Consider the following 26,845-nt stretch of genomic DNA (forward strand, 5'->3'; position numbering starts at 1 on the left):
AATTTTTGTGCTTTTAGCAGAGACGGGGTTCAACCACGTTGGCCAGGTTGGTCTCGAACTCCTGACCTCAGGTGATCTGCCCACCTCAGCCTTCCAAAGTGCTGAGATTGCAGGCCTGAGCCCCTGCGCCTGGCCTGTACCACAAATTATTGATCCAGTTCTTCAGTGTTGGACATTCAGGTTGTCTTCAGTTATTTGATGCCATTAATGATGTCTGAGATAGACACATCTTTGAATTTTTTTATGTGTTTCCATAAATTAGTTTTCCAGTAGGGGAATTACTGGATGTTGGAAAAATTTATGCTTTTGGTTTTGATCCAAGAGGGAGAAATTGTCAACATGCCAACATGGAAATCATACACTCCACACACTCCACCCAGACTACCCAGCTGTGCGCAGAGAGGTGTAAATCCAAGTCTCCTGCCGGCAGGGTGATTTAGCTCAGTCGTCAATAATCTGTACAACACATAACAATAAAGTTATTGATGTTGAGGAAGATACTTCCGGGAGGGGCATTTCTGTTTCCATTGGGTCCTGTCGTCTCCACCTTCTACGTTTGAACCGGAAATAGTCGTATCCATTTAAAGCCACGTCTGTACTGGCCTCGGTCCCGCCCCCCACACTGCCGAACCGTTTCCGGGGTCAGGGCATTCCGGCCCGCCCCGCCGCCGATGCAGTGCTGGACGCTCCGGTTCTCCCGGAAGTGGCCTGGGTCTCTCTGTCTGGGCCCCCTCCACCCCGCTGCTGCTGAAGGCCGCGGGGGCGGCGGCGATGGCGGAGGCGGCGCTGCTGCTGCTGCCCGAGGCGGCGGCGGAGCGGGACGCTAGGGAGAAGCTGGCTCTCTGGGATCGGAGACCGGACACGACGGCGCCGCTGACCGACAGGCAGACGGACTCGGTGTTGGAGCTGAAGGCGGCGGCAGAGAACCTGCCGGTGCCATCCGAGGTGAGGTGATGGGCAGGAACCGGGCTGGGGCGACGGGGCTGGGATTCTCCTCGGGCGCCCCGGCAGGACCCCGGCCTCACCAACCTCTCCCCAGGATATCTCTCCACTCCTCCCTGGCCATGGTGGCAGATCCGGTGGGAGGGGCCTCTCACCTCCCAGGCTGTCAGGCTTCGCGCTGCCTGCGACCCCGACTCTAATCCTGCCCGGGGACGACTGTGGGGGCGTCCTGCGGCTGGTGCTCGCCCGAACCCAGTCCTCCCCCAGCAGCATGGGACGGTTGGCCCGGAGCCTTGCACCGAGCGTCTTGCCCCAGACAAGGCGTCCTGTCAGCCGAGGCGTAATCCTGCTGCCCACTCTATCCCAGAAGGAGAGGCGGCCAACCCGAGGTGCTGTGCTGCAGGACAGTCTCCAACGAGTGCTCGTTTACCGCCTTAATGAATCACCTAGGTTGCTTTGTCCGTGGGGGTCTTGGGGAGACTAAAACTTGGTCCTGAGTGACAGTTTCATTTTATCGCACATTGAACTATGAGCTCTCAATCTAGTGCAGGTTATGGGTGATCAGATTTATTTCACCTATTGCAAAGCAGTAAAAATGAATTTTATTTGAAAGCTGGCTCAGTACATTATTAAGCAGTGCTGGTTTTTGGTTTTAGTGTCAACGTGTTTGATCCACTTACCATTAGGATATTATGCACTACTGCTTCTTGTGTGATTCAATTCAATTAGTTGTAATAGCGGGAAGTAACATGAATTGTCACATGTTTGACAAACTTTTTCCAGTTTTGAGGGCCAGGTTTAGGAGGATTATTTTATATAAGCAGTGGTGCTAGTTAATTTTGATGTTGGAAGCATTCTTTTCTCTCGCTCTGTCGCCCAGGCTGGAGTGCAGGGGCGCGACCTCGGCTCACTGCAACCTCCACCTCCCGGGTTCAAGCGATTCTCCTGTCTCAGCCTCCCAAGTAGCTGATCACAGGTGCCTGCCACCACGCCTGGCTAATTTTTTGTATTTTTAGTAGAGATGGAGTTTCGCTCTGTTGTCCAGGCTGTTCTCGAACTCCTCACCTCAAGTGATCTGCCCGCCTCGGCCTCCCAAAATGTTGAGATTACAGTCGTGAGCCACCGTGCCAGGCCTGAAGCATTCTTTTTATACGATTTGGAATTGTGTCCAAATGCAGATTGAGTTTAGAGTCTTCAACTTTTTCTGTCCTCCAGCTTTAGAGGTTGGATTTAAACGTTATCTTCACATTCTCTGTGTTGTATGCTCTGCCATCAAATAGGCATTCTTTCTTGGGTTTCTGTTTCCACCTCTAGGATGTGGTACCGGAAGTGAATCTGAAATAAACGAAGGAGCAGGTGGAAATTTCTTTGGCTTGGCTATCAAACTCTTTTATATGCTGGATAATAAAAGTTGTTTGCTCTCTAAATTTTCCAGTCTGTTTATAATTGATTTGGCTCCTTACTGCAGCAGGATGCTTGGACTTAATAGCAGTGGGGGTGTGATGGGGGAGATGCATATTCTCCAAAAAAATTTGTTTTCATTGCCATGGGTCATAAACTATTATTTCTTATTCTCATTGAGCATGAAGGAGAACGTTTGGAATGAACTAAATGAAATCTTTCATTTTCACCCCATTCTTTCATATTTACCATTGGCCACATGCAGTCTTTAACATATGTTATGTCCCTACTCTGAGTTAGGTATCAGAGATAGAAAGACAAATAGGAAAGACGAGATCCTTAGCCTCATAGAGCTGACATAATTGTGGGGATCATGATTATGGAAAAAAAGAACAAAGAAGATATGTTCAGACGGTGGTCCATAATATAAGAAAAATCAAATAGGATGGTGTGACAGAAAGGGATGAGGTGTGCCCTTTTAAAGAAAGAGGGAAGGCCTTTCCAAGGAAGTGACAATCTGAGATGAGAACTGATGATGGAATACCTGAAGCTAACCTTATAAAGACTTAAGAAATAACGTTGCAACTGGAAGAAAGAACAGTGTAAGGTCATGGGTAGAGGATGAGCTTAAGGAGTTCAAGAATTCAGTAAGGGTCTTCTGGTACGTGCAGCTCAGTATTGGATTCCTGTGAGAATGCAATAGCTGAGGCCAGATGCGGTGGCCCACGCCTGTAATTTCAGCACTTTGGAGGGCCGAGGCAGGCGAATCACTTGAGGTCAGGAGTTCAAGAGCAGCCTGGCCAACGTGGCAAAACACCAGCTCTACTAAAAATACAAAAATTAGCTGGGTGTGGTGGTGCATGCCTGTAATCCCAGGTACTGGGGAGACTGAGGCACGAGAATCACTTGAACCCGCGAGGCAGAGATTGCCCTGAGCCAAGATTGTACCACTGCACTCTAACCTGGGTGACAGGCAAGATTCTGTCCCCCCAGAAAAGAATGCAATAGCCGAGCTGGTTATGCACACATCGTGGAATCTTTGAGAAGGCAGTTCTCATTGCTCGTCAGCTTTACAGCCCTCATTTTTCTTTTCTAAAGTGTTTGTATGTCTGTTGGGAAGACTTTGGAATTATTTTTTTTAGCCCTATTAGTGCTCTTTTAACATTGGCACCAAAAGAGAGTGCCACAATTTTCATTTTATCCAATCAGTGTAAGTCAAGGATTTTCTGTAGTGTTTCACAAGTTTCACGGGATAAATTACTTCCAGAACGACTGGAACTGAGCAGGCTAGTAGAATAGCAAGAGGCCAACTAACCCTAAGTACGTATCATAAAGATGTTAATGTCTTTAGAGAATAGCTTTCTCTTTTATGAACGAGAACTAGTCTTATCTTAAAAAGGAATTATACCCTTTTTTTGGCATTAGAGAAAATAATTTACAATAGAATATTAGGTAGACTTTTGTAGCCAGGGCAAACTTCTTAGTAGTGAGGGGCCTATTTCTGTTGAATTTAGTAATTCTTGATAAAATGCTGAAATAATTTACCCCAACATTTACCTATAATTTACTGTTACAGCTGTTGTTTTCTTGCAGGCTGTGTGACCTTAGATGTGATGTTTATCTTTTCTAAGCCTTAATTTTCTTCTTTATAAAATGGGGACTTAACTCATGGTGAGTACTTATCTCATAGGGAGTTGGGAGAATTATGTGAAATCACGTATGTAAGGTGCACATGGCAAGTTACTTGCTAGTATTATTCTTGTGCTTTCTTTCAAATCATTAACATCTTAAAAGAATAGATTAGAATCCTGTGATGCTGAGGTGGTATAGGTGTCATTTGGACCAAAGGTAAGAAAAGGAGAGGTTAGGTGCCTTGAGGAAGGTTCTGAGACTCCACCTATACCTCTTCAGTAATTTGCTCCAAGCAGAGAACATAACATCAGGTTTCGTTTAGGGAATTCATTGATCAGATTGATTGTAAAAGTGGTTTTCTCCAACCCAGAGCTCTGCAAGAGGTAAAGCTTGGGAGAGAGAGGTATGTTACTTGTTATTTCATGGACCTGCTCAGCTGGTCAGGCAAAACTTGAGAATTTATTGTAGTTACTATTTAATGTTAGTGTCTCCATTTGCATAAACTATACAGTAGCTCTGCAGCACTGGCCCACCAGCAATCTAGAACTGTGTTCTCTCTCTAGTGGTATCTGTCTGCTCCATCTGGAAGCCAGGACAGTGCTGGTAAGCAGGAGGCATTCAGTCTCCTCCTGCTTACAAGTGAATGAGAGGTCAGAACAGGAAAGTGTGTGATACCCTTTTTGACTTGTCATTCTATACCAGGTGTTTTGAGAAAGGAAGACAGCTGCCTAGTCTACTTAATGGGGGCATTTCCTCATATGCTATTAAAAAGCAACTTGTTTTGCTACTTTAAAAAATGATTTCTTTGAATCGTTTGCATTATGGCTTCTCTTGCTTGGTTTGAGAGAAGATGGTTTTGTATTAGAACCAGGAAACAGGGAGCCTCTTTTTGCCTCTAGTTTTTCAAGTTCTTATGATTGAAAAGTAGTATTTGTACTTGAAGTAATCAAATAGAATACTCTTTTGTACATTTAGAATATATTTACTCGCATCTAGGTTACAGAATATGTCTGGAATATCTGTAGTAGTTTCTCAAGTACAGTTTTCAAATGATTTATTTTCTAAAGTTAATTAGAAGATAAAACTTTTTTGGTTCAAGATAACAGACTGAGCACACGTGTATGACACCCCTAGATCCCTTTGAAATGACAGTAATAAATGCGTGGCACGCCAAAACCAAAGATGGTATCAATGAATCTGAAAGTTGGGCATATTTATAGAAGGCAGGAAGCAGGTAGTATCCTTTTGAAAATCATTCTAAAGACTTAACCACAGAACCAGGTGCAAATATTATAAAATTTGATAATCTAAAAAAGAGATAGTACAGGTGACAGAATTTGAGAGTAAACAGGGAAGAGATATAGAGGTACTGATTTCTTTATCTTACATGGTGAAGTAAGAGTGTATAGATAGGACCTAAAATTGATGAATTCAAACACAAAGCAGTAAATCTTTTTTTTTGTTGTTGTTTAAGAGTTGTAAAGTTACCATAAAAGAATACTAAAAATGGTTAAACTGGTGAAAAATGAGGGTGGTGGAGAATGTTACTTTTCATTTTAAGTCTTATGATTTGGATTAAAAAAAATTATATATTTTGAATAATTTTCATAAAAGATTGATCAAACATTCAAAAGTATTTCTTTAGTTCCTTCTACTTTTGTAGTTCTTCATTTTACCCTCAGACTCCTTAGAAAAACTTCTCAAAATATAAACATTGGTATTGGCTTAAAGAGGAAGAATTGGACGAGCAGGGGAGAGGGAAGAAGGGAGACTTGCTTTTCACTTAAATATCGTTCTGTATTCTTGGGACTTTTGAAATAAGCACCCTTTATAGTTTAATGACAAGTCATGACAATGTAAGAGTAAATTCTGTCTTTTCCTTATACTCTGTTGAAGAGACATTTTAAAATGTTGCATATTAAGTGAAAAAGGCTAGCTGTGTACACTGTTATTTGGGTTTAAGAAAGGTATACTTCCTTTGTATATGCATAGACCATGTTAGAAAAGATGCTTAAGAAACTAGTAACATTGATAGCCTGCCCGTGAGGAGGAAACTAGATGGCTGGAGAATGAGTACGAGGGGAAGGAGACTTTTCACTGACTCCCCTGAGTTTTGTGCCTTGAGATTTATTACCTATTCAAATAAATACACTTAAAAGGACAGCTCTGTGTATTATAAATGATTCTGGAACAAAAGGAATTATACTTTTTATCTGGAATTTGTTATATATTGTGAGATAGTATTAGAGTTATGCAGTGTAAGGCCTCATGAACTCTGATGGGAGAATATGATTATTACACTACTTATTAAAAAGGTGAAATAATGTAGATGCACTTGCAGTTATAAGAAATAATACTGAGAGTTCTGTACACTTTGCCCAGTTTCCCGCAATAGTAACATTTTGCACAACTATAGTATCTGGTGTCACAACTGGCATTTTGACATTGATCTGCATTCTTTCGGATAGATTTATAATTGTTTTTCTCAAAAGAAATTGAATTACAGATGGATATGGGTCTAGGTGATATTGGGACTGGTTTGCCAGGTCCTCTATGTATTTTCAGTTTTTTTGGTGGTTGTCTTAGGATTTACAATATACAGATGGTCCCTGACTTATGATGGTTCAGCTTATGACTTTTGGCTTTATGTGAAAGCTACACGTATTCAGTAGAAAGTGTACCTGTGGTGCTGGGCATGGCAGTGAGCCACAGCTCCCAGTGAGCCACGTGCTTTTGACTTAGGATATTTTCAACTTCCGATGGGTCTATTGGGACACAACCCCATCATAGGTTGAGGAGCGTCTGTACTACTTTAATTAGTCACAGCCTACCTCTAACTATTATACCACTTCATGTATATAGTACAACAACCTTACAGCAGGATTCTTTGGCTGGGCACGGTGGCTCACGCCTGTAATCCCAGCGCTTTGGGGGGCTGAGACAGGAGGCTCGCTTGAGCTCAGGAGTTCAGGAGTAGCCTGGGTAACATAGTGAGAGCTCATCTCTACCAAAAAAAAAAAAAAAAAAGAAAATCAAAAAGTTAGCTGGGTGTGGTGGTGCTTGCCTGCAGCTGCAGCTACTTGGGAGGCTGAGGCAGGAGGATGGCTTGAGCCCCAGAAATCAAGGCTGCAGTGAGCTGTGATTGCACCACGGCACTTCAGCCTGGGTGGCAGAACAAGAACCTGTCTCAAAAAAACACCCCAAAGAGTATGCTTCCATTTCTTCCTTTCCCTGTTTTGCAATATTGTTTTAGGCATTTTAATTTTACATATGTTATAAACCCACAGTACATTGTTACTACTTTTGCTTTTGACATTTCTTGCTGACTGATTAAAAAAAGAAAAACTGTCATATGTACCTTCATTTTAATCATTTCTGGAGCACTTCAGTTTTTTGGGTAGATATGTGTTTCATCTAGCGTTATATTCCATCTGCCTGAAGAATGTCCTTTAACATTTCTTGTAGTATAGGTCTGCTGGTAATGAAATCTCTCAGCTTTTTTTTTTTTTTTTTTTTTTTTTTGAGACAGAGTTTCGCTCTTACAGTCCAGGCTGGAGTGCAATGGCATGATCTTAGCTCACTGCAACCTCTGCCTCCTGGGTTCAAGCGACTCTTCTGCCTCAGCCTCCCGAGTAGCTGGGATTACAGGCACCTGCCACTACACCTGGCTAATTTTTGTATTTTTAGTAGAGACAGGGTTTCGCCATGTTGGCTAGGCTGGTCCTGGACTCCTGACCTCAGGTGATCCACCTGCCTCGGCCTCCCAAAGTGCTGGGATTACAGGCGTGAGCCACCGCACCTGGCACTTCTGTTCGTTTTAAACAGTACTTATTTCTCCTTCATTTTAAACAGATAATTCTCTATAGGTGTAGAACTCTGACTTGAGTGTTTTTCTTTTGACATTTTAAAGATGTCGGTCTGTTGTCTTCTGGCTTGTGTTTCTGATGAGAAGTCTGCTGTAATTTTTACCTTTATTTCACTGTGTAGAATATGCCTTTTTCCCTCTGGCTGCCTTCAAGCTTTTATCTTTGGTTTTTGAGAGTTTCAGTATGATGTGCATAGAGGGGTTTGCCTGTGTGGATGTGTATATTCTGCTTGGGATTCTCCGAATTTTGTAGAGCTGTAGTTTTTTATCTTTCATTATTTTTGTAGAGTTCTCAACAGTTATTTCTTCAAATATATCTTCCACCCTGTTCTCTCTTGTTCTCCTTCTTTTGGGATCCCATTTACACATAATCATATAATTTGATACCATCACACAATTCTTGGATGCTATGTTCAGTTTTTATTTTCCCAGTCTGTTTTCTCTGTATGATCCATTTTGGGTGATTTTTATTGACCTAACTTCAAGTTCACTGATTTTTTTTCCCTTAACTGTGTTGTGTGTACTGATGAGCCCATTGCAGGTATTCTTCGTCTTTGTTACCATTATTTTTATTTGTCACATTTCCTTCTGACACAGTTTTCAGTTTTCTGTTGAAATTTTATATCTGTTCATACTGCTTATCTGTGTGTTACAGCAGAGCCTTTAACATGTTAATTACAGTTATTTTAGATTCCTTGTCTGATAGTTCTAGTCTCCTGCTCATCTGAGGCCGGCTCTGTTGATTGCTTTGTCTTTTGACTGAGCTGTTTTCTCTCTCTCTCTTTTTATTTTTTTCAAGACGGAGTCTCGCTCTGTCGCCCAGGCTGCAGTGCAGTGGTGTGATCTCAGCTCACTGCAAGCTCTGCCTCCCGGGTTCACGCCATTCTCCTGCCTCAGCCTCCCGAGTAGCTGGGACTACAGGTGCCCGCCACCACGCCCAGCTAATTTTTTGTATTTTTAGTAGAGATGGGGGTTTCACCGTGTTAGCCAAGATGGTCTTGATCTTCTGACCTCATGATCCGCCCACCTCGGCCTCCCAAAGTGCTGGGATTACAGGCTTGAGCCACCGCGCCCGGCCTGTTTTCTCTTGTAATGTTTGCCATCTCTTTTTTCCCCACGATTTGCCACAGGTGAGCCAGTGCTCGCAGCCTGTCTCTTCCTGGAGGTTCCTGTCGCTGCCCAGGTTTTTATCTGCTTGGTTACTCTGCAACACTGATGGATTCAAGACTAGTTATAATCTTGTGGATTGACTTTTTGTTATTGTGAGGGTGCAATCAACATTTCTTTCAGCTTTCTTCATCCTAGCCTAACTTTCATGTGTTTTCTGGTATATTTTCCAAATCTGAGCCTGGTCGTCCCAGCACCCCTTAGATATTATGTAAACAGTGCTGATAGAATTATGTGATTGAATTTTTCATCATCTATTCATATAGAACTAAATTTTACTGCTAATAAAATATACTTTTGTAAAGACAGCTTTACAAGAAGTCAATTAGATTTATAAACTTACTCTGTTGCTGCTAGTAGATAGGAATAATAATAATAATAATATAATATCAGTACTCAAATGTATTGCTTACTATGTGTCAGGTCTGTGCTAAGTGCTTTACATGCAGCATTGCTTCAGGTGGGTTACCTTGAGCCTTGGGTGGCTCCCCAAGGAGACAGCTCATGTTGCTCATTGGAAGGTTTCTGCAGAGCAGGTGTAGATGCGGCTTGTCCCAGCACAGCTTCCTCTGTCCTCCAGAATCCCTAGTGGCAGCACACAGTTGCTGATGACACTTCAGACTCAGGATAAATTCTTACTGGATTTGAGAAACTTAATTCTTGCTGGGCCACCGTCCTTTTATACTCAGGGATTGTGTTACCATTCAGAAAGAGTTTCAATGAGCAAGTGATGCCCTTAATGAGGCCTGTTTGCCTACACCCAGGACCCTCCTGACTCTTGAGCCAGGCTCATTTGTGGGGAGAAGGCAGATCAAGGACCTTCCTAAACGCTTTGTCTGCAGCTTCCCGGCATTCCAACAAGCTGATTTTCCCACATCTTTGTTTTCTTTTTACTCTTTATAGTAGCCTTATGATACAGATACTGTATCTGTGTCAGCTAAGAGAAGAAATTGAGGATTAGAAACATCAAGTAATTTGCCCAATGTCACACAGCTTGTAAATGAACAGGAGCAGGATTCTAACTAGGCTGCATTGTAATGTACTTTACTGTACCATAAGTATAGCCCTATCTGAACCCATACACAACCCTATTTTTAAAGGACAGTGTTTCTAAATTAGTGGTGCATTTTGTACCTAGCTTATTTTAGCTTTGAAGAGAAAATGCCATCTTCAGATGAAACTTCTATATTTAGAAAGTAGACAGGGCAGCAACTTCTTAAGACCTTGGATCATATCTTACATCAGTGGACCTTAAATGTCATAAACTAAGAACTGAGGGCTGAAAACTGGAATTGAACCTAAACAATTAGGTCCTTTTACTTTCCCCAGCATCTATTTTCCCTTTGTTTTGGTCTAAAAACAGTTTGTCTGTATGACTATAAATAAACAGCTGGCCTTTCTTTGGTAGTGGAGAACTAGAAAGTACTGTAGATCTAACATTGTCAAAGTGAGACCTTGTCAGTGGGCCTCTTCTGAAACTGATGGGAAACTCTAAAATTCTTCTTATTCAGCTGTAATTTCAAAATTTGTCAGCAGGAAGGTGTGGTGAGATGTGCCAGTGGGTAGGTGGAAATGGTAGGAGGAGGTAATGTTTATTTCTAATCAATTCTTGGGTGTGATTTATTTAAGTATTTTTTCAGACAGGGCCTCACTCAAGTGCAGTGGCACGACCTCGACTCACTGCAGCCTCCACCTCCTGGCTCAGGTGTTCCTCCCATCTCAACCTCCCAAGTTGCTGGACCACAGATATGTGCCACCACACCCAGCTAATTTTTATTTTTATTTTTGTAGTTTTAGTAGAGACGGAGGTTTCACTGTGTTGCCCAGGCTAGTCTCAAACTCCTGCGCTCAAGTGATCCACCCAACTCTGCCTCTCAAAGTGCTGGGATTACAGGTGTGAGCCACTGAACCCAGTCATTGGGTGTGATTTGTTAATCCTGTTAGTTGGTCAGACTTTTGTGTTAGATACCAGGGAGGGCAAGCTACTTGCAGTAGCACACAGGTTTTGTCTTTGCCTGGTGGTAGTTCACAAGAGGCTCAAGTGAGAAAATGTGTGTGGATTAGCACAGATTTACCACCCTTCTTAGAAAACTAACTCAGACCAGATGTGGTGGCTCATGCCTGTAATCCCAGCACTTTGGGAGGCTAAGGTGGGGGGATCTCTTGAGCCCAGGAGTTTGAGACCAGCCTGGGCAACATGTCTAGACCCCCAACTCTACCAAAAATACAAAAATTATCTGGGCGTGGTGGTGCGTGCCTGTAGTCTCAGCTACTTGGAGATTGAGGTGGGAGGATGGCTTGAACTCTGGAGGCTGAGGTTGCAGTGAGCTGAGGTGGCGCCTTGCATGTCAGCCTGGACGACAGAGCAAGACCCTGTCACCAAAAAAAAAAAAAAAAAAGCTTACTAATGGTGGGACATCAGTGTCATGTTTATATTTTGAGACTGGCATTTAACATAGAGCCTAAAGTGTTAGTATTATATAGTATTTATTAACTTACTATGATTTAATAGAAAATATTTCTTTCTATTTCAAAACAACTGAGATGGAAACCCAATCTTAAGTTAAGTTCAGAGAATATTCAAGTTACTTAAATATCTTTGTGACTCTCTTTTTTCAAGCTTCCAATTGAAGACTTGTGCAGTTTAACATCCCAGTCACTGCCCATTGAACTGACTTCAGTAGTGCCTGAATCTACAGAAGACATTCTCTTGAAGGGCTTCACTTCCTTAGGAATGGAAGAAGAAAGAATTGAAACCGCACAGCAGGTGAATTGCCGTATCTTTTCTAAGGATGTTTGATTATTTCAGATGTCTCAAGACAAGGCTAATAAAAAAAGTTCTGAACATTTGTCACCATAGTTAACATCAAGTCTTTCTAGAACATTCTTGATTTTGCATTAGTTGTGGCTGTTTAAGTGTTTTAAATGAATCTGTTGCCCAATTATAGTTATGATGTATGTGAAAAACATGATATTCCACATTTGGACATTGATAGATTATTGAGGTTCTGATGTCTTGTGCCCTTTCGACTTCCCCCAGTGTCTGTCTGCTGTTAACCTGTTCCCTCAGTGTGTGCATGGGTACCCCTCCATCTCACTTGTTGCTCCCTTTTTAAAAAACCCAAATATTCTTTTAATATTAACACTTGTAGTTATTTTTCAATAATTTAGCATGTGTAACTTTTTCTTGGTTTTTGTTCATTCCTCATTAGAAACCTAAGCTTATAGTAGTTTCTTCTGCCACTTTCCTTGTCTCCTCTTCCTTGTCCTATTAAGAGTCAAAGTTGAGGCATTTACCAAATAAAACATAAAGTACATGTATTGGAACTGGATTGCATATGTAGTAAGTCAAGAGAGGCAGTTCTACAAACCGATGAAGAATTCCAGCTCCTGAGCTAGGCTCACCTGCACCTGAAAGTCAGTTCCATCATTTAGCATCTTTGTGAGCTCAGGCAAATTACTTAGCTTCTTAGATCTTTAGTTTCCTAATATATAAAACAGGAATAATTATATATTATTTCGTAGGATTTTTGTGAGCGTTAAAGAAGATAATGCATGTAAATGCATTGTGTAGCAAGTACACAGTAAATGCTCAGCAAATGATAGCCAAGGTACATGGCAAGCCTACTGTGTACCCATGACATTGAATCTTACTTGAGATTCAGTGTTCTCAAGTTCACTTGAAGGTAGTCTTGCACCACGTCTATGAACTAGTTTGAACTGCTTAAAAAAAATCTTCTGGATGAAACTTATACCTGTTCTCCCTTTAAAATTTAAAAAAACTTATATACTGACTTATAATTTATGTACAATAATATGTGTTCATTTTGAGTGTCAGCTCAATGAGTTTTGAAAAGTGTATATACCTATGTATGTAACCAACAACTATAATTAAGATATAAAACATTTCTATCACCCCAAAAAGTTTCTTCATACTCGTTTAAGGTCAACTCCCCACATCCGCCTTTTAAATAATAGACATTTCTCAGGCCAGAATTCAGATCCAGGGCTAGCTGATACCAGAGTCCATATTCTGTTTTTTTGTTTGTTTGTTTGTTTTTGAGATGGAGTCTTGCTCTGACACCCAGGCTGGAGTACAGTGGGCGATCTCGGCTCACTGCAAGCTCCACCTCCCGGGTTCATGCCATTCTCCTGTCTCAGCCTCCCGAGTAGCTGAAACTACAGGCACCCGCCACCACGCCCGGCTAATTTTTTGTATTTTTAGTGGAGATGGGGTTTCACCGTGTTAGCCGTGATGGTCTCGATCTCCTGACCTTGTGATCTGCCCGCCTTGGCCTCCCAAAGTGCTGAGATTATAGGCGTGAGCCACCACACCCGGCCCCACAGTCCATATTCTTAAACCACTCTGTAATATTATTTTTGAGTTAGAGCCTCACAGTTCTTATTAGATAACGTTAATATTGATATTTGCCCAAAGCACTATATTACCTACTCAAATTTTGTACGATTATAGCAAGTAGGCATTAGCCTATTAGGAAGAAATATTCATTTTTTACGTATTGCATGTTTAATACTCTTCCTTATTTGACTCTGAAAATGGCCAGTTTTTTTGTTTTTTATTTATTTATTTATTTACTTTTTTTTTAAGATGGAGTCTCGCTCTGTCGCCCAGTCTGGAGTGCAGTGGCCGGATCTCAGCTCACTGCAAGCTCCGCCTCCTGGGTTCACGCCATTCTCCTGCCTCAGCCTCCCGAGTAGCTGGGACTACAGGCGCCCGCCACCTCGCCCAGCTAGTTTTTTGCATTTTTTAGTAGAGACGGGGTTTCACCGTATTAGCCAGGATGGTCTCGATCTTCTGACCTCGTGATCCGCCTGTCTCGGCCTTCCAAAGTGCTGGGATTACAGGCTTGAGCCACCGCGCCCGGCCCAGTTTTTTTGTTTTTTGTTTTTTTTTCAATCCTTAAGACATCTGAAATGGCCATTTTTTTTTTTTTTTTTTTTTAAATGGAGTCTTGCTCTGTCACCCAAGCTGGAGTGCAGTGGCGCCATCTCAGTTCACTGCAAGCTCTGCCTCCCGGGTTCATGCCATTCTCCTGCCTCAGCCTCCTGAGTAGCTGGAACTACAGGCACCTGGCTTATTTTTTGTATTTTTAATAGAGACGGGGTTTCACCATGTTAGCCAGGATGGTCTTGATCTCCTAACCTTGTGATCTGCCCGCCTCTGCCTCCAAAAGTGCTGAGATTACAGCATGAGCCACCGCGCCTGGCCCTTTTCTTTCTGAGACAGAGTTTCGCTCTGTTGCCTGGGTTTAAGCGATTCTCCTGCCTCAGCCTCCCGAGTAGCTGGGATTACAGGCATGTGCCACCACACCTGGCTAATTTTTGTATTTTTAGTAGAGACGGGGTTTTACCATGTTGGCCAGGCTGGTCTCGAACTCCCGACCTCAGGTGATCCACCCACCTCAGCCTCCCAAAGTGCTGGGATTACAGGTGTGAGCCACCACACCCAGTGAAATGGCCAATGTTTTAATATCTTTTGCTTTTCCTAGCATATGGATATTGTGGATATAATTAAATTATCTTCTCCTGGCTTAAAACTGATTATGGCTGAGCCCTAAACAATAAAACTTGGGTAGTGTCTGTCCTTTTGACTTGCTGTTTAGCATGTAGCCACTTTAAATTTTGTCAGTTTTAGTTTTGTTCACAATATAATACTCTATTTTTCCAGTTTTTCTCATGGTTTGCAAAGCTGCAAACTCAGATGGATCAAGACGAAGGAACTAAATATAGGTATGTGTGTCTCTTGCATTTGTTGGATATCTTAATTTTTAGATCACAGTCATCTGAAGCATTTCATAATCAGTGTCTTTAAATAAAATTAAGGTAGTAAGAAAACTGTAACAGCCATATATTCTTTAAGAACAGCCAGTGAGAAGATTTGGGTCTTTAAAACTGTTATTTAGAAGTTGTGTGATTAAAAACAAAAAGAGAATTACCTTATAATTAATAGGTTAGGAGGGATAGATGTTAGTTTTCAGATAACTCCAGGAAGAACTAGGTTCAAGTAGGAGTTTCAGAGGAATTCCAGGAGGTGTTTGTTGCTTTTTAGAAGGAGAAACATCCCCGAAAGACTTTCAGGATGGCCACTTCGGTTGGTTGTAACTATACTTCTGTCAGTGGATGTTGACAGCATGGGGGAAATGACAGTGTACAGTTTCTAGCTGACTGTGGGGGCTGTGGGTCGAATGTTCATATTCAGTGTATTGATTTGTTTGGTGGCTATTATTGCTAGGCAGTGTGGTAGACTCTTTAATGTATGATCCCATTTAATTTTCATTAACAGCTGTGTGAGGAAAGATATTACTATTCTTATTCCTCCTAACCTATTAATTATAATTTAATTCTCTTTTTGTATTTAATCACACAACTGAGGCCTGGAAATAATAAGTAACTTGCTTAATCTCATGCAGACTGGGGCAGAGCTGGTGCTTGGACCCGGGTCTTCTAATTCTAAATCTAGAATTCTTTCCATGACATCACACCGTCTTTCAAAGAGGAAAGTGATTGGAAGGATTGACCTTATTTGGTGGCTTGGGATGGCTTTGGTGTCCCAGTCTTTAGAAGTTGAGCCAGTGATTCATTGCCTTCTATGTGAAAAGCCAGGTTATGGCTTCAAGGCTAATTCCTTTTGTTACTTATAGTATTAGTGATTTGCCTTCTTAAATATTGAAACAGTTCATGACATAACTTTTGGTACATTTCTTAACATAATCAACTGATGTGTGTAGGTCAGACTTTCCTCCTGAAATTCGAACGTTTTGGGAAAAATGAGCCTTTGTTGTTTTTTTACTATGCTATTGGGGGAAAAGATTATTGCCAATCCCCTTTTGGTTCTGTTTTCTAGACAGATGAGGGATTACTTGTCTGGGTTTCAGGAGCAGTGTGATGCTATACTGAATGATGTAAACAGTGCTCTTCAGCATCTGGAGTCTTTGCAGAAACAGTATCTTTTTGTGTCCAATAAGACAGGAACCCTACATGAAGCCTGTGAACAGCTCCTAAAAGAGCAGGTAATTTGGAGTAAGAAAGAGGGTCAGTTGTTATATTTAACATTTTAAAATAGATGAATACAGTTTTAATTTTCTTAATTTCTCCAAGATGTTCAACTCTGCTGTGTTTGAGGCCTGTGCTCAGCATGCAGACTGTTACACTGACAGCCCGCTTTTTAAGCACGTGTGAATAGCAATGGCAAACCTTCTTATGTTTTGAGCTGTTAGGTCTCAGTACAATTTCAGAATGTAGTGGCTATGTTGGTTTGCTCTGTCCACTCTTTATTACTGACACTTTCATTTTTTATTTTTATTTTTTTTGCTCTGTCTCTCAGGCTGGAGTGCAATGGCATGATCTCAGCTCTTTGCAACCTCTGCCTCCTGGGTTCAAGCGATTCTCCTGCCTCAGCCTCCCAGGTAGCTGGGATTACAGGAGTGTGCCACCATACCTGGCTAATTTTTGTATTTTTATTAGAGACAGGGTTTCATCATGTTGGCTAGGCTGGTCTCAAACACCTGACCTCAAGTCCTCTGCCCCCTTCGGCCTCCGTAAGTACTGGGATTACAGGTGTGAGTCACTGCACCCGGCTACTGACACTTTTCAAAGAAGTATAGTGAGGTTGGGTGTGGTGGCGCACGCCTGTAATCCCAGCACTTTGGGAGTCCCAGGCGGGCAGATCTTGAGGTCAGGAGATCGAGGGCATCCTGACTAACACAGTGAAACCCTGTGTCTACTAAAAATACAAAAATTAGCTGGGCGTGGTGGCAGGTGCCTGTAGTCCCAGCTACTTGGGAGGCTGAGGCAGGAGAATGGTGTGAACTTGGGAGGTGGAGCTTGCAGTGAGCTGAGATCGCGCCACTGCACTCCAGTCTGGGCAACAGAGCGAGACTCCAAAAAAAAAGCATAGTGATTATACTAATGGTGACATTTTGAAAAGATCAACTGATTGATTATTTTTGACTTAGAGCTACAACACTTAAGTACTTCTGTGTGTTTTAAAAATGTGGTCATTTATTATTTTATGAAGAGATCATATGAAATTTACTGTAATATTATCGCCTATTTTAGTTCATGATTATAGAAATACTTGAGCTGTATTCTTATATCTGATATAACCCTCTGTGTCTAATGTGAATCTATTTAGTGTAACTTTGAGACTGGCATGTTGATTCTTGTATTCTTATAATAATTGATTTTTCTCTTTTAAAAAACGCAAGTCGGAACTTGTTGATCTGGCTGAAAACATTCAACAAAAGCTTTCCTATTTTAACGAATTGGAAACTATTAACACAGTAAGCATTGTTCTTTGCTTCTTATAAAGTTAGTGATTTTTATTTTATTTTTGCCTTTGTTCGTGTAATCTTTAAATCTATAAATTGGCTTGAGTGATATTTTAACTTAGCTTGCTTGCTAATAGATATTCCTATTTGTAGACAGTGGAGATACCATTACCAGTTCAGATTTTAAAATATTTGAGTTAAGGTGTATTTCTTAAATTGTATTCTTGGTATTAAAATCTCTTTATTGGTTACCTCTTGTAGTTTCTTATTTGTAAGCTTTGAGGAAGATTGTAAGAAGATTTAGATTTTGCTGTGGTTGCGCTACTATGATAGTAGTCAAAACCTTTTTGAAACTTATTCTCATGTTTAGTTTGAAGAAAAGTATAGTCCTCAAAATGTATACTTGTATCCCAATAAAGTATAATAGTTCCAATAAAGACAAGTATGTAAATTATATTTCTGTTTCTGACTCATAAAGTAATCATAACTATGTATAAATCATGTTATTAAAATCATTTAATCATAGGTATTTAGTTTGTTAAAGACATAACTAAAACTAGTGACTAGTTAACAATGGAATGCAGTGGAAAGTAGTCGTTGCCAAGCTATTTCTGTATCAGGATAAGAAATGATTGACTGGTTGTATTTTACTTTCATAGTATGACTGTTAAATGTAGTATGACTGCTAGTTAATCATTTAACCTGCAGAAAAATCACCATTGTTTGCAAGTAGAAAAATTATGTATATTGTATACCAGAAAGTGAGAAATCTAGGTATTTCATATATTATTTGAATATGACATTGTATAGTGGGGTAATATGTACTATGTCCTAATTCATGAAGAGTACTATTAAAGCTTATTAGGAATAAACTGAATTAACTCAGTATGCTTTTTCTTCTTTATTGTACATGTGGGCTACGTTTGAGGATATTTTGGTGACTTCTAAAATTTATTATAAAGACCTGTTATATCCTAAAGGCAAATATGCTGACTCTGATCCATAGTTTCCAACTTTTATCTGTATCATTTTTTGTGAATTAAGATTGTTTTCTTTTTCCCTTAAAGAAATTGAATTCCCCTACATTGTCGGTGAATAGTGACGGATTTATACCTATGCTGGCCAAGTTAGATGATTGTATAACATATATCTCATCTCATGTAAGTCATAGTATTTTTGCATGTTTTAAAGAAATCTTAAGATTCCTATTCCTATTCCTATTTTTTTTGTGTTTTTCAACTTTTCTGTATTTAGCAAAGCCTGTAATCCCAGCACTTTGGGAGGCTGAGGCGGGCGGATCACAAGGTCAGGAGATCGAGACCATCCTGGCTAACACGGTGAAACCCCGTCTCTACTAAAAGTACAAAAAACTAGCCGGGCGAGGTGGCGGGCACCTGTAGTCCCAGCTACTCGGGAGGCTGAGGCAGGAGAATGGTGTAAACCCAGGAAGCGGAGCTTGCAGTGAGCCGAGATCGTGCCACTGCACTCCAGACTGGGGGACAGACAAGGCTCCGTCTCAAGAAAAAAAACCAAAAAACAAAAAACAACAACATTCCTATTATATCACTTTTTGTGCTGTAAAGTGATTATTTCTGCCCAAGGGAAAAATATGTATTTGTAACATATTAAAGAAAAGTTGTAGTGAATTCTTAGTTGTTGTTAGCAGTGGTGTAAAAAGTACTTTTAGCTCCTGCAATGGCCCCTGGAATGGAATGCGTCCTGGCTGACTCAGCTTTATTCCATCTAACAGGATGAGCCATTTTTAAATTGTTGGTGTCTTGACGTGCTAGATATTTCTTTGGAAACAAAGTGTTACTTGGGGGGAAATAAAGGGACAAGCCCTTTGATTTAATCACCCTCTATTTCTGTTTCTTCAGGATTTTTGCTGTGTTTATTTCCTCTAACTCCTCTTCTTTTCCTAGTTGGGCCTTACATATTAGCCTTGAAGTCCGTGGGGTGCTGAAAATATCTTTTGCTAACAACTGCAGATATGTATTTAGCTCCTACTTTGTGCCAGGCACAGGGGGTTTGACTGTGACTAAAACAGTCACAGTATTTATTCATCTTCTTGGAGTTTATGATCTTTATGAAATCTGTCTTTGAACTTTATATATTGTTTTACATAGGGACACCTTGGTTTTCACTAAAAGCTTGCTTTTTGTCTGTGTCGTTTCCACTTTGTAAATCTTTCTCTTTTCCTTACAGCCTAATTTTAAAGATTATCCCGTATATTTGCTGAAGTTTAAACAGTGTCTTTCTAAAGCTTTGCACCTCATGAAGACATATACTGTGAACACACTACAGACCCTCACAAATCAGTTACTGAAAAGGGTGAGTTAACTGATCTCAACAACAGGTTTTTGTTGTTGTTGTTTTTGATTCTTTCATTTTCCATCATCTTTGGCTGAGATTAGTACTTTGTAATTCCAAAAAATTTTTACCTTTTGTTTGTACTACAGCTTTTTATTTATGCTAGGAAAAAATGACTATGTTATAAATATCCCTTGCAAATGTTATTTTCAAATAATGTTTAATAGTGTGAGAAGTATTCAGTACTATATGATGAATAATAAGATACAAATCATTTGTCTCTTAAAACATTCCTTTTCTATCTTTTTCATGGAAATATTAGAAGGAAATACACCAAAATCATAAAAGTGGCTCCGTCTGAGTGGTGGGATAATTTAATATGCTTTTGAAGCATATTCATATGCATAATTATGCATCTCATAATGCATAATTTAAATTTTATTCTTTACACTTTTTTTGTATTTTTCAACTTTTCTGTATTTAGCAAACATTTTTATTGAGCACTGCCTAATGCTTGGTATTTTATTAGGAACTGTAGAGAAACAAAGAGGAGCTAGTAAGGTCCCTGCCCTCATGGAGCTTATATTCAAAAGAAATAACCAGTACAGAAAGAAGCAAATTAATTAATTAATTACATATTGTAGTTGATTCTAGGTGGAAAATTAACAGAGTGTAATCTTAGAAAATAAGAGTAGAACAAGCTAGATGGTCATTGAAAATATTCCTTTCCTAAGAAAATCATAAACGTTATATTTTGGTTTTTAAGTTTATTTTCTCAAGAATGTGGAGTGTCTTCTTGAACTTTCCATTCAAAGCTTGTGATGTTTGGCTTGCAGTTTTACTGTTCACATTGTTCTTAGCTGACACACCAACCAACGTATATATTTTTTTTATTTTGCAAAATTTTCAGTAAGTTTAGGAAACTAATATCTCATAAATACTGGTACCTATTATATGCTAGTGCTTTACTATTGAGCTGCACCAAACCTTTAGGGTTTAATGGATGCACTGAGTCTTAGAGGGATGAAGTACATGGGCCAGTGTCCTACATTCAATGAGTGGCAGAATGTGAATCTCAATTCAGATCTGTTTACCACCAAAATTTAAATAATGTAAGGTTAATTTTAACTATAAAGGAGAGATGATAGTTCCATTTAATTATTTCTCATTTGTAGCCATAATAATATTTAATCTCCCTGAGATTTTTCTCCCTAAGCTTTGGTTGGTATGCAGGCCAAGCAGTAGCCATAGGAAATGGTTTCTGTTGGGTTTTCTGAATGATTATTTGTTTGCTAATTATCTTCCTTCCCTTTCCTCCCCCATGTTTCTTTAGGATCCTTCGTCTGTACCTAATGCAGACAACGCCTTCACATTATTTTATGTGAAATTTCGAGCTGCTGCCCCCAAAGTCAGAGTAAGTCTATTGACATAAGTAGTACATTGCTATGAAATTTGTTCATCCAGCCCTTTTGAAGTACTGTTGTATGTTAGGCTCTTTGTTTATACTGAGGAAGTGAACTTGAATGAAAGGTTGACATTGTCCTTCCACATTATAGCAGTGTATCTTAGTGTTGTGTCTAGGTTCTTGAAGTCCACAGAGCAGGAAACATCTAGCTTTTCCTATGATGCTCAGGGACGGTTTCTAGATGAAGGTGATAGACGAGTTTTGAAAGCTTGACTGGTGGTCGTGAAGGGACCGATAAGGGTGTTTTGATAAAGAGAGAACAGCACATATAGGGAAGGTTGTAGGAGACCTAAAAGACATACATTTTGGGAGAGATCTTTATACTTCAAAGACTCTCTCACGAGGGGTGTTACATGTCATGCTAATTTAGGAAAAGTAGAGAATCAATGAAAGGAAAAGTAGAGAATCAATGAAGTGGTGTCTTAAACAGAGGAGTTATTTGGTCAGATTTGCCAAACAGACATGTAAACCAATGGAACAGAATAGAGAACTCAGAAATAAATGCATGCATTTTTGGCCAACTGATTTTTGGTAAAGTCACCAAGAACATTTAGCGGGGAAAGGATGATTGCTGGGAAAACTAGATATTCATATGCAGAAAAATGAAACTAGACCTCTGTCTCTTGCTATATACAAAAATCAAAATAAAATGGATTAAAGACTTAAGATCTGAAACTATAAGACTACTAGAAGAAAGCATAGGGGAAATGTTTTAGGTAGGATATTGGACTAGGCCAAGATTTTATGGCTAAAACTTCAAAAGCATGGGCAACAAAAACAAAAATAGACAAATGGGGCTATAATAATCTTAAAAGGTTCTGCCCAACAAAGGAGACAATCACCAGAGTGAACAGACAACCTGTAGAATAGTAGAAAACATTTACAACTATTCATCTGACAAGGGACTAATATTCAGAATATAACTTAACGGAAGAAAACCCCAAATAATCCCGTTAAAAAGTAGGCAAAGAGGCTGAGTAGACGTTTCTCAAAAGGAGACTATACAGATGGCCAACAGGTATATGAAAAAATGTTCAACATCACTAATGATCAGGGAAATGTAAATCAAAACCACAGTGAGATGTCATCTCATCCCAGTTAGAATGGCTGTTATCAAGAAGACATAAAATAAATGCTGGTGAGGATGCAGAGAAAAGGAAATTCTTATACACTGTTGGTGGGAATGTAAATTAGTACAGCTATTATGGAAAACAGTACGAAGATTTCTCAAAAAACTAAAAATAGAGTTATCATACTATCCAGCAATCCCTCTACTGGGTGTTTATCCAAAGGCAAGGAAATCAATGTATCAAAGGGATACCTGTGTTGATTGCAGCACTATTTGCAATAGTAAAGATATGAAATCAACGTAAGTGTCAATCAGTGGATGAATGGATAAAGAAAATGTGGTATATATAAACAATAAGATACTATTCACCTGTAACAAAAAATGAAATCCTGTCATTTGCAGCAACATGAATGGAACTAGACGTCATTATGTTAGTAAAATAAGCCAGGCACAGAAAGACAAATATCATATGTTTTCACTCATATGTGGAAACTAAAAAAGTTGGTCTTGTGGAGATGGAGAGTAGAATGATAGATACCAGAGGCTGGGACGGGTTGGGTGGAGGGGAGGTGGAGAGATTGGTTAATGGGTATAAATGTACAGTTTAATAGAAGAAATAAATTCTGGTGTTCAGTAGTGTGGTAAGATGACTATAGTTAACAATTTATTGTATATTTCAAAATAGCTAAAAGGGAAGATTTGAAATTTTTCCAGCACAAAGAAATAATAGATGTTTGAGGTGGTGGATACTCTAAACACTCTGATTTGATCATAACACATTGTATCCATGTATCAAAATATCACTTGTACCCCATAAATATGTACAATTATGTATTAATAAAAAAGATTAAGGATGCAATATAAAAAATGGATTATGGTGAAGAGAGATTTGAGACAGGGATGCCTCATTACTAAGGAAGGTTCTGTAGTAATCCAGGTGAGATTAGGGGGTGAATTAATGCATTGGTAGGATATTTCATGAGGTTAGGTATGTACCTTTTTCATTCTACGTAGCAGGAATCCATGTTTTTTTTTTGATTAATTGATAGCATGGAGGGGGCAAAAATCAGTATATGTTGTATTTTATAACATATCTGAGATACATTTAATTGAAGCTGGTGCATATATATTCTTTCTACTCATTGTGAAGTTTCTAGAAATAATAATCTACTTTTGCTGACTGACTTCACTTCCTTGCTTGTTTCTCTCTTGAAAGTCAGCCAGTTGATGGCTGGGTGCAGTGGCTCACACCTGCAATCCTAGTACATTGGGAGGCCAAGGAGGGCAGATCCTTTGAGTTTAGGAGTTCGAGACCAGCCTGGGCAACATGGCGAAACCCTGTCTGTACCAAAAATACAAAATTAGCTGGACATTGTGGTGTGCACCTGTGGTGTGGCTACTTGGGAGGCTGAGGTGGGAGGATTGCTTGAACCCTGGAAGTCAAGGCTGCAGTGAGCCAAGATAGCACCACTACACTCTAGCCTGGGTGACAAAGTGAGACCCTGTCTCAGAAAAAAAAAAAAAAAAAAAAAAAAGAAGCCAGCCAGTTTAAAGGAATATTTTTTTGAAATGGGAGAAACTTAGTTTTGTTTATAGAATATATATGTAGAATATGTGTACAACCTAGATGTCTAACAGATGTATATCTGGATGTTAATTGAATGCATGAGATTTAGATTGTGCCTGATTGATTGCTTTTGCTTATTAGCCAAATACTAATGATAAAAATTTGATTAGAAAAGAAATGGTATGGATAAGAGGGCTCAGTGTGGTGGGTGATTGTAAAATGATTATATAGTTATCAGTAACTTTCCTACATACCATTAATAACAAATTAATATATGTGATGGGGTCCCCTTTATATCAGTGACAAAAAGCATAAAATACTTACCTAGCAGTAACCTTAACAGAAATACAAGGATGAAGAAAATGACAAAACTAGACAGAAAATTATAAAATGCTGAATAAATGGTAAGCCCATCTTCTTCCTGGTTGGGGTGATTTAATTTTTAAAATGTCAGTTTCTCCCAGAGTAATTTGTTGGTTAGAATGTACTAGCAAAAATTCCAATGGATTTTTTTTTTTTTTTTTTTTTTTGCGTGAGTCTAAACTTTCCCTGGTAAATAGGCAAGACTAAAGAAGAAAATTTTGAAAAATACAGTGTCATTGATTCAAGCATTCACTGACAGATCATTGGAATGGAATGTTATAGTACTTAATATATAAAGAAACATCCCAAATAAAAAAGGAAGGACTGGAGTTTTCTACATGGTATTGGGAAGATTTGCTAAATATTTGAAAAAACAGTAAGCTTTTTACTCTATGACATTACCAAAATAATATATTCTAAGTGAACTAAAGAAAGATGAATATCTAATAAAAAATGACCAGATTACTCACAGAACGTGTGGAAAATATATGCAAGTTAGGGCTGGGTGACTTTTGTCTGTCATAAATTGGCAGATTAAGGTCAGTGCTTCTGAGGATTTATGAGACAGGCAACAGTGTTGATAGGAATATAATTGGATTATTTTCTAAAAAAACATTTTAGAAGAATAGATCAAAAGCCCCTAAAAATACATACCTCTTTTGACCTGGTGTTTTGGGGTCCCCACCTGGGAGGTAGGTGCTGTTATACCAGTTTTATACAGTAGGGAGTGGAATCTCAGAAGTGAACCAGCTTGCCTGGGCTCAAACAGCTACTAAGGAGCGGGTGCTGGAACCCTCTAGTTTCACTCAAGGCTCTTCACAAATGGGCTCTGATTCTCCGGAAACAACCTAGATATCAGTAGAAATATTATGTAGCCCTTTAGCATAATGTTTTAAATCATGCTTATAATGATTCATTGAGTGTTGACTAGACACTAAGGTACTATGCTAAGGCCTTCTATACATTTTCATCTAGTATTGAAAAGTATTTAATGATAGGAATATGTTTATGAAATAATGTTAATTTTTAAAGAATTATAAAGCAGAATATGTAGTATAATTACAGTTTTGCTTAAAAAGAAAAATATAGAACTGTGGATATAAAAAAACTGAAAGAAAATATACTGAAATGCTGTGATTATTTTTTGGTATTATAAGTGATTTTTATGATTAAAAATTTACAGTTTTTCTGAGTATGTGTTACAATTAATATTATAATCAGAAAGTAATGGATAATATAACAGAGATGGTTTTTTAATGCATTTTTTCTTACTTTGCAGACTCTTATTGAACAAATAGAACTGCGGTCTGAAAAAATACCTGAGTGAGTACCTAGAAGTTAATCTGATTTCCACATGAACCTTCGTCTTGTAGTACTGTTTTTCCAAATCTGGTTTTATCTCTGATATTTTATGAGCAATTGCCTTCCAGCTTGTTCTTGTAACATACAACTTATTTTGGGGAACAAGGTCACAGACTTAGCAAGTTTACATAACAGCAGTTTTTCCCGTACTAGGATTTCCTTCTTATTTGGGCAGATGTGGGGTCCCTATTCTTGGAAAAGAAATCCTTCTTTAAAAGCTGAGGCTTATGACGTCACAGTTCATTATGATTTGCTTTTGTTTTATGTCTGTATTTCTAGTATTAAATAGTTAATGTGCACAAATGAGAGGTGATCGTTTTAGCTTTAAAAGAGGTTTGGCAACCTACACTGGGATTTAAGATGAAACTTAATTTACATATTTGAAATGAAAAGTGTAATCTCATTTGCTTTCTGTCAGATACCAACAACTGCTAAATGATATACACCAATGTTACCTTGATCAGCGGGAGCTCCTTTTGGGCCCTAGTATTGCTTGCACTGTTGCAGAGTTAACCAGCCAAAATAATAGAGATCATTGTGCCTTGGTAAGTTTCTACTTGTTTTGGTTTAATGTTAAATCTTCCTCTGAATTATGTTGATATCCTAGAAACTATACTTGGTTAAATTAGTTTTGGTGTCCATAGTGAACTAAAAAAGCATGTTTTTAGTTATGACAAATCTAGTTTGGTAATTAGCCTATTCACCTTTGCAAAATATTCTTATTTTTTACTTATTTTTGAGATAAGATTCACAAATAAGTATTGTTCTTGAAAAATGAGGTTTCAAAGTTTGTAGATTTATATAAACAATTTAGCTTAGCTTTTGCTGCAGAAGTGCTTTTTTGTTTAGTGTAATTTTAATTCATACTATAAAAAATGCATAAGCACTCTTTTTTGAAATACTTTTGAACTGGAAAAGTAATTTGTGTTTATTATGAAAAGTTTAGAAACTAAAGCATTAAGAAAATAAAAATCACCTATAATCCCGTTATGCAGTAATCTATCGAAAACCAACCATTTTCTGTTTATTCAGTAAGTTGTTTTAAGAGTATATATGTGTAATCTCTGAAGATAAAGTATAGGCTTTATTTCATAAACATAAGAAACGTTGTGTGTCTTTAACTGTAGGTGATGTGTGTTTGTTTACTACAGGTTCGTAGTGGCTGTGCCTTCATGGTTCATGTCTGCCAGGATGAACACCAACTTTACAATGAATTTTTCACAAAACCAACATCAAAATTAGAGTAGGTGGACATGGAATCTAACTCTTGTTCATAAAATTTAACTTGCTCATGACCATAATGAATCAGTATATTATAGGAGTATTCTATCGTCAGCTGGAGAGTGTTTTAACTTGTGTGTGTCTGTGAACAAAATATCGTTGGGTGGGACAGATATTTTCTTAAAAGTTA

The 26,845-nt window shown here is 39.0% G+C and overlaps 1 protein-coding gene across 1 annotated transcript in view; it reads left to right on the top strand.

Annotated features, from left to right (window-relative positions):
- The first annotated feature begins 635 nt into the window (after positions 1-635).
- The window catches only part of COG3 (component of oligomeric golgi complex 3), a 73,257-nt gene continuing 47,047 nt past the window's right edge, over positions 636-26,845 (top strand). Inside the window, exons 1-11 of the mRNA XM_025364506.1 lie at positions 636-945; positions 11,628-11,774; positions 14,697-14,758; positions 15,873-16,038; positions 17,236-17,310; positions 18,366-18,458; positions 19,504-19,629; positions 20,942-21,022; positions 25,352-25,395; positions 25,853-25,979; positions 26,586-26,677. Coding sequence (XP_025220291.1) covers positions 772-945; positions 11,628-11,774; positions 14,697-14,758; positions 15,873-16,038; positions 17,236-17,310; positions 18,366-18,458; positions 19,504-19,629; positions 20,942-21,022; positions 25,352-25,395; positions 25,853-25,979; positions 26,586-26,677 — 1,187 coding nt within the window. The 5' untranslated portion in view covers positions 636-771. The remainder of the gene's footprint in view (positions 946-11,627; positions 11,775-14,696; positions 14,759-15,872; positions 16,039-17,235; positions 17,311-18,365; positions 18,459-19,503; positions 19,630-20,941; positions 21,023-25,351; positions 25,396-25,852; positions 25,980-26,585; positions 26,678-26,845) is intronic.

The sequence above is a fragment of the Theropithecus gelada genome, chromosome 17 (assembly GCF_003255815.1).
Source record: "Theropithecus gelada isolate Dixy chromosome 17, Tgel_1.0, whole genome shotgun sequence".
Taxonomy (NCBI): Eukaryota; Metazoa; Chordata; class Mammalia; order Primates; family Cercopithecidae; genus Theropithecus; species Theropithecus gelada.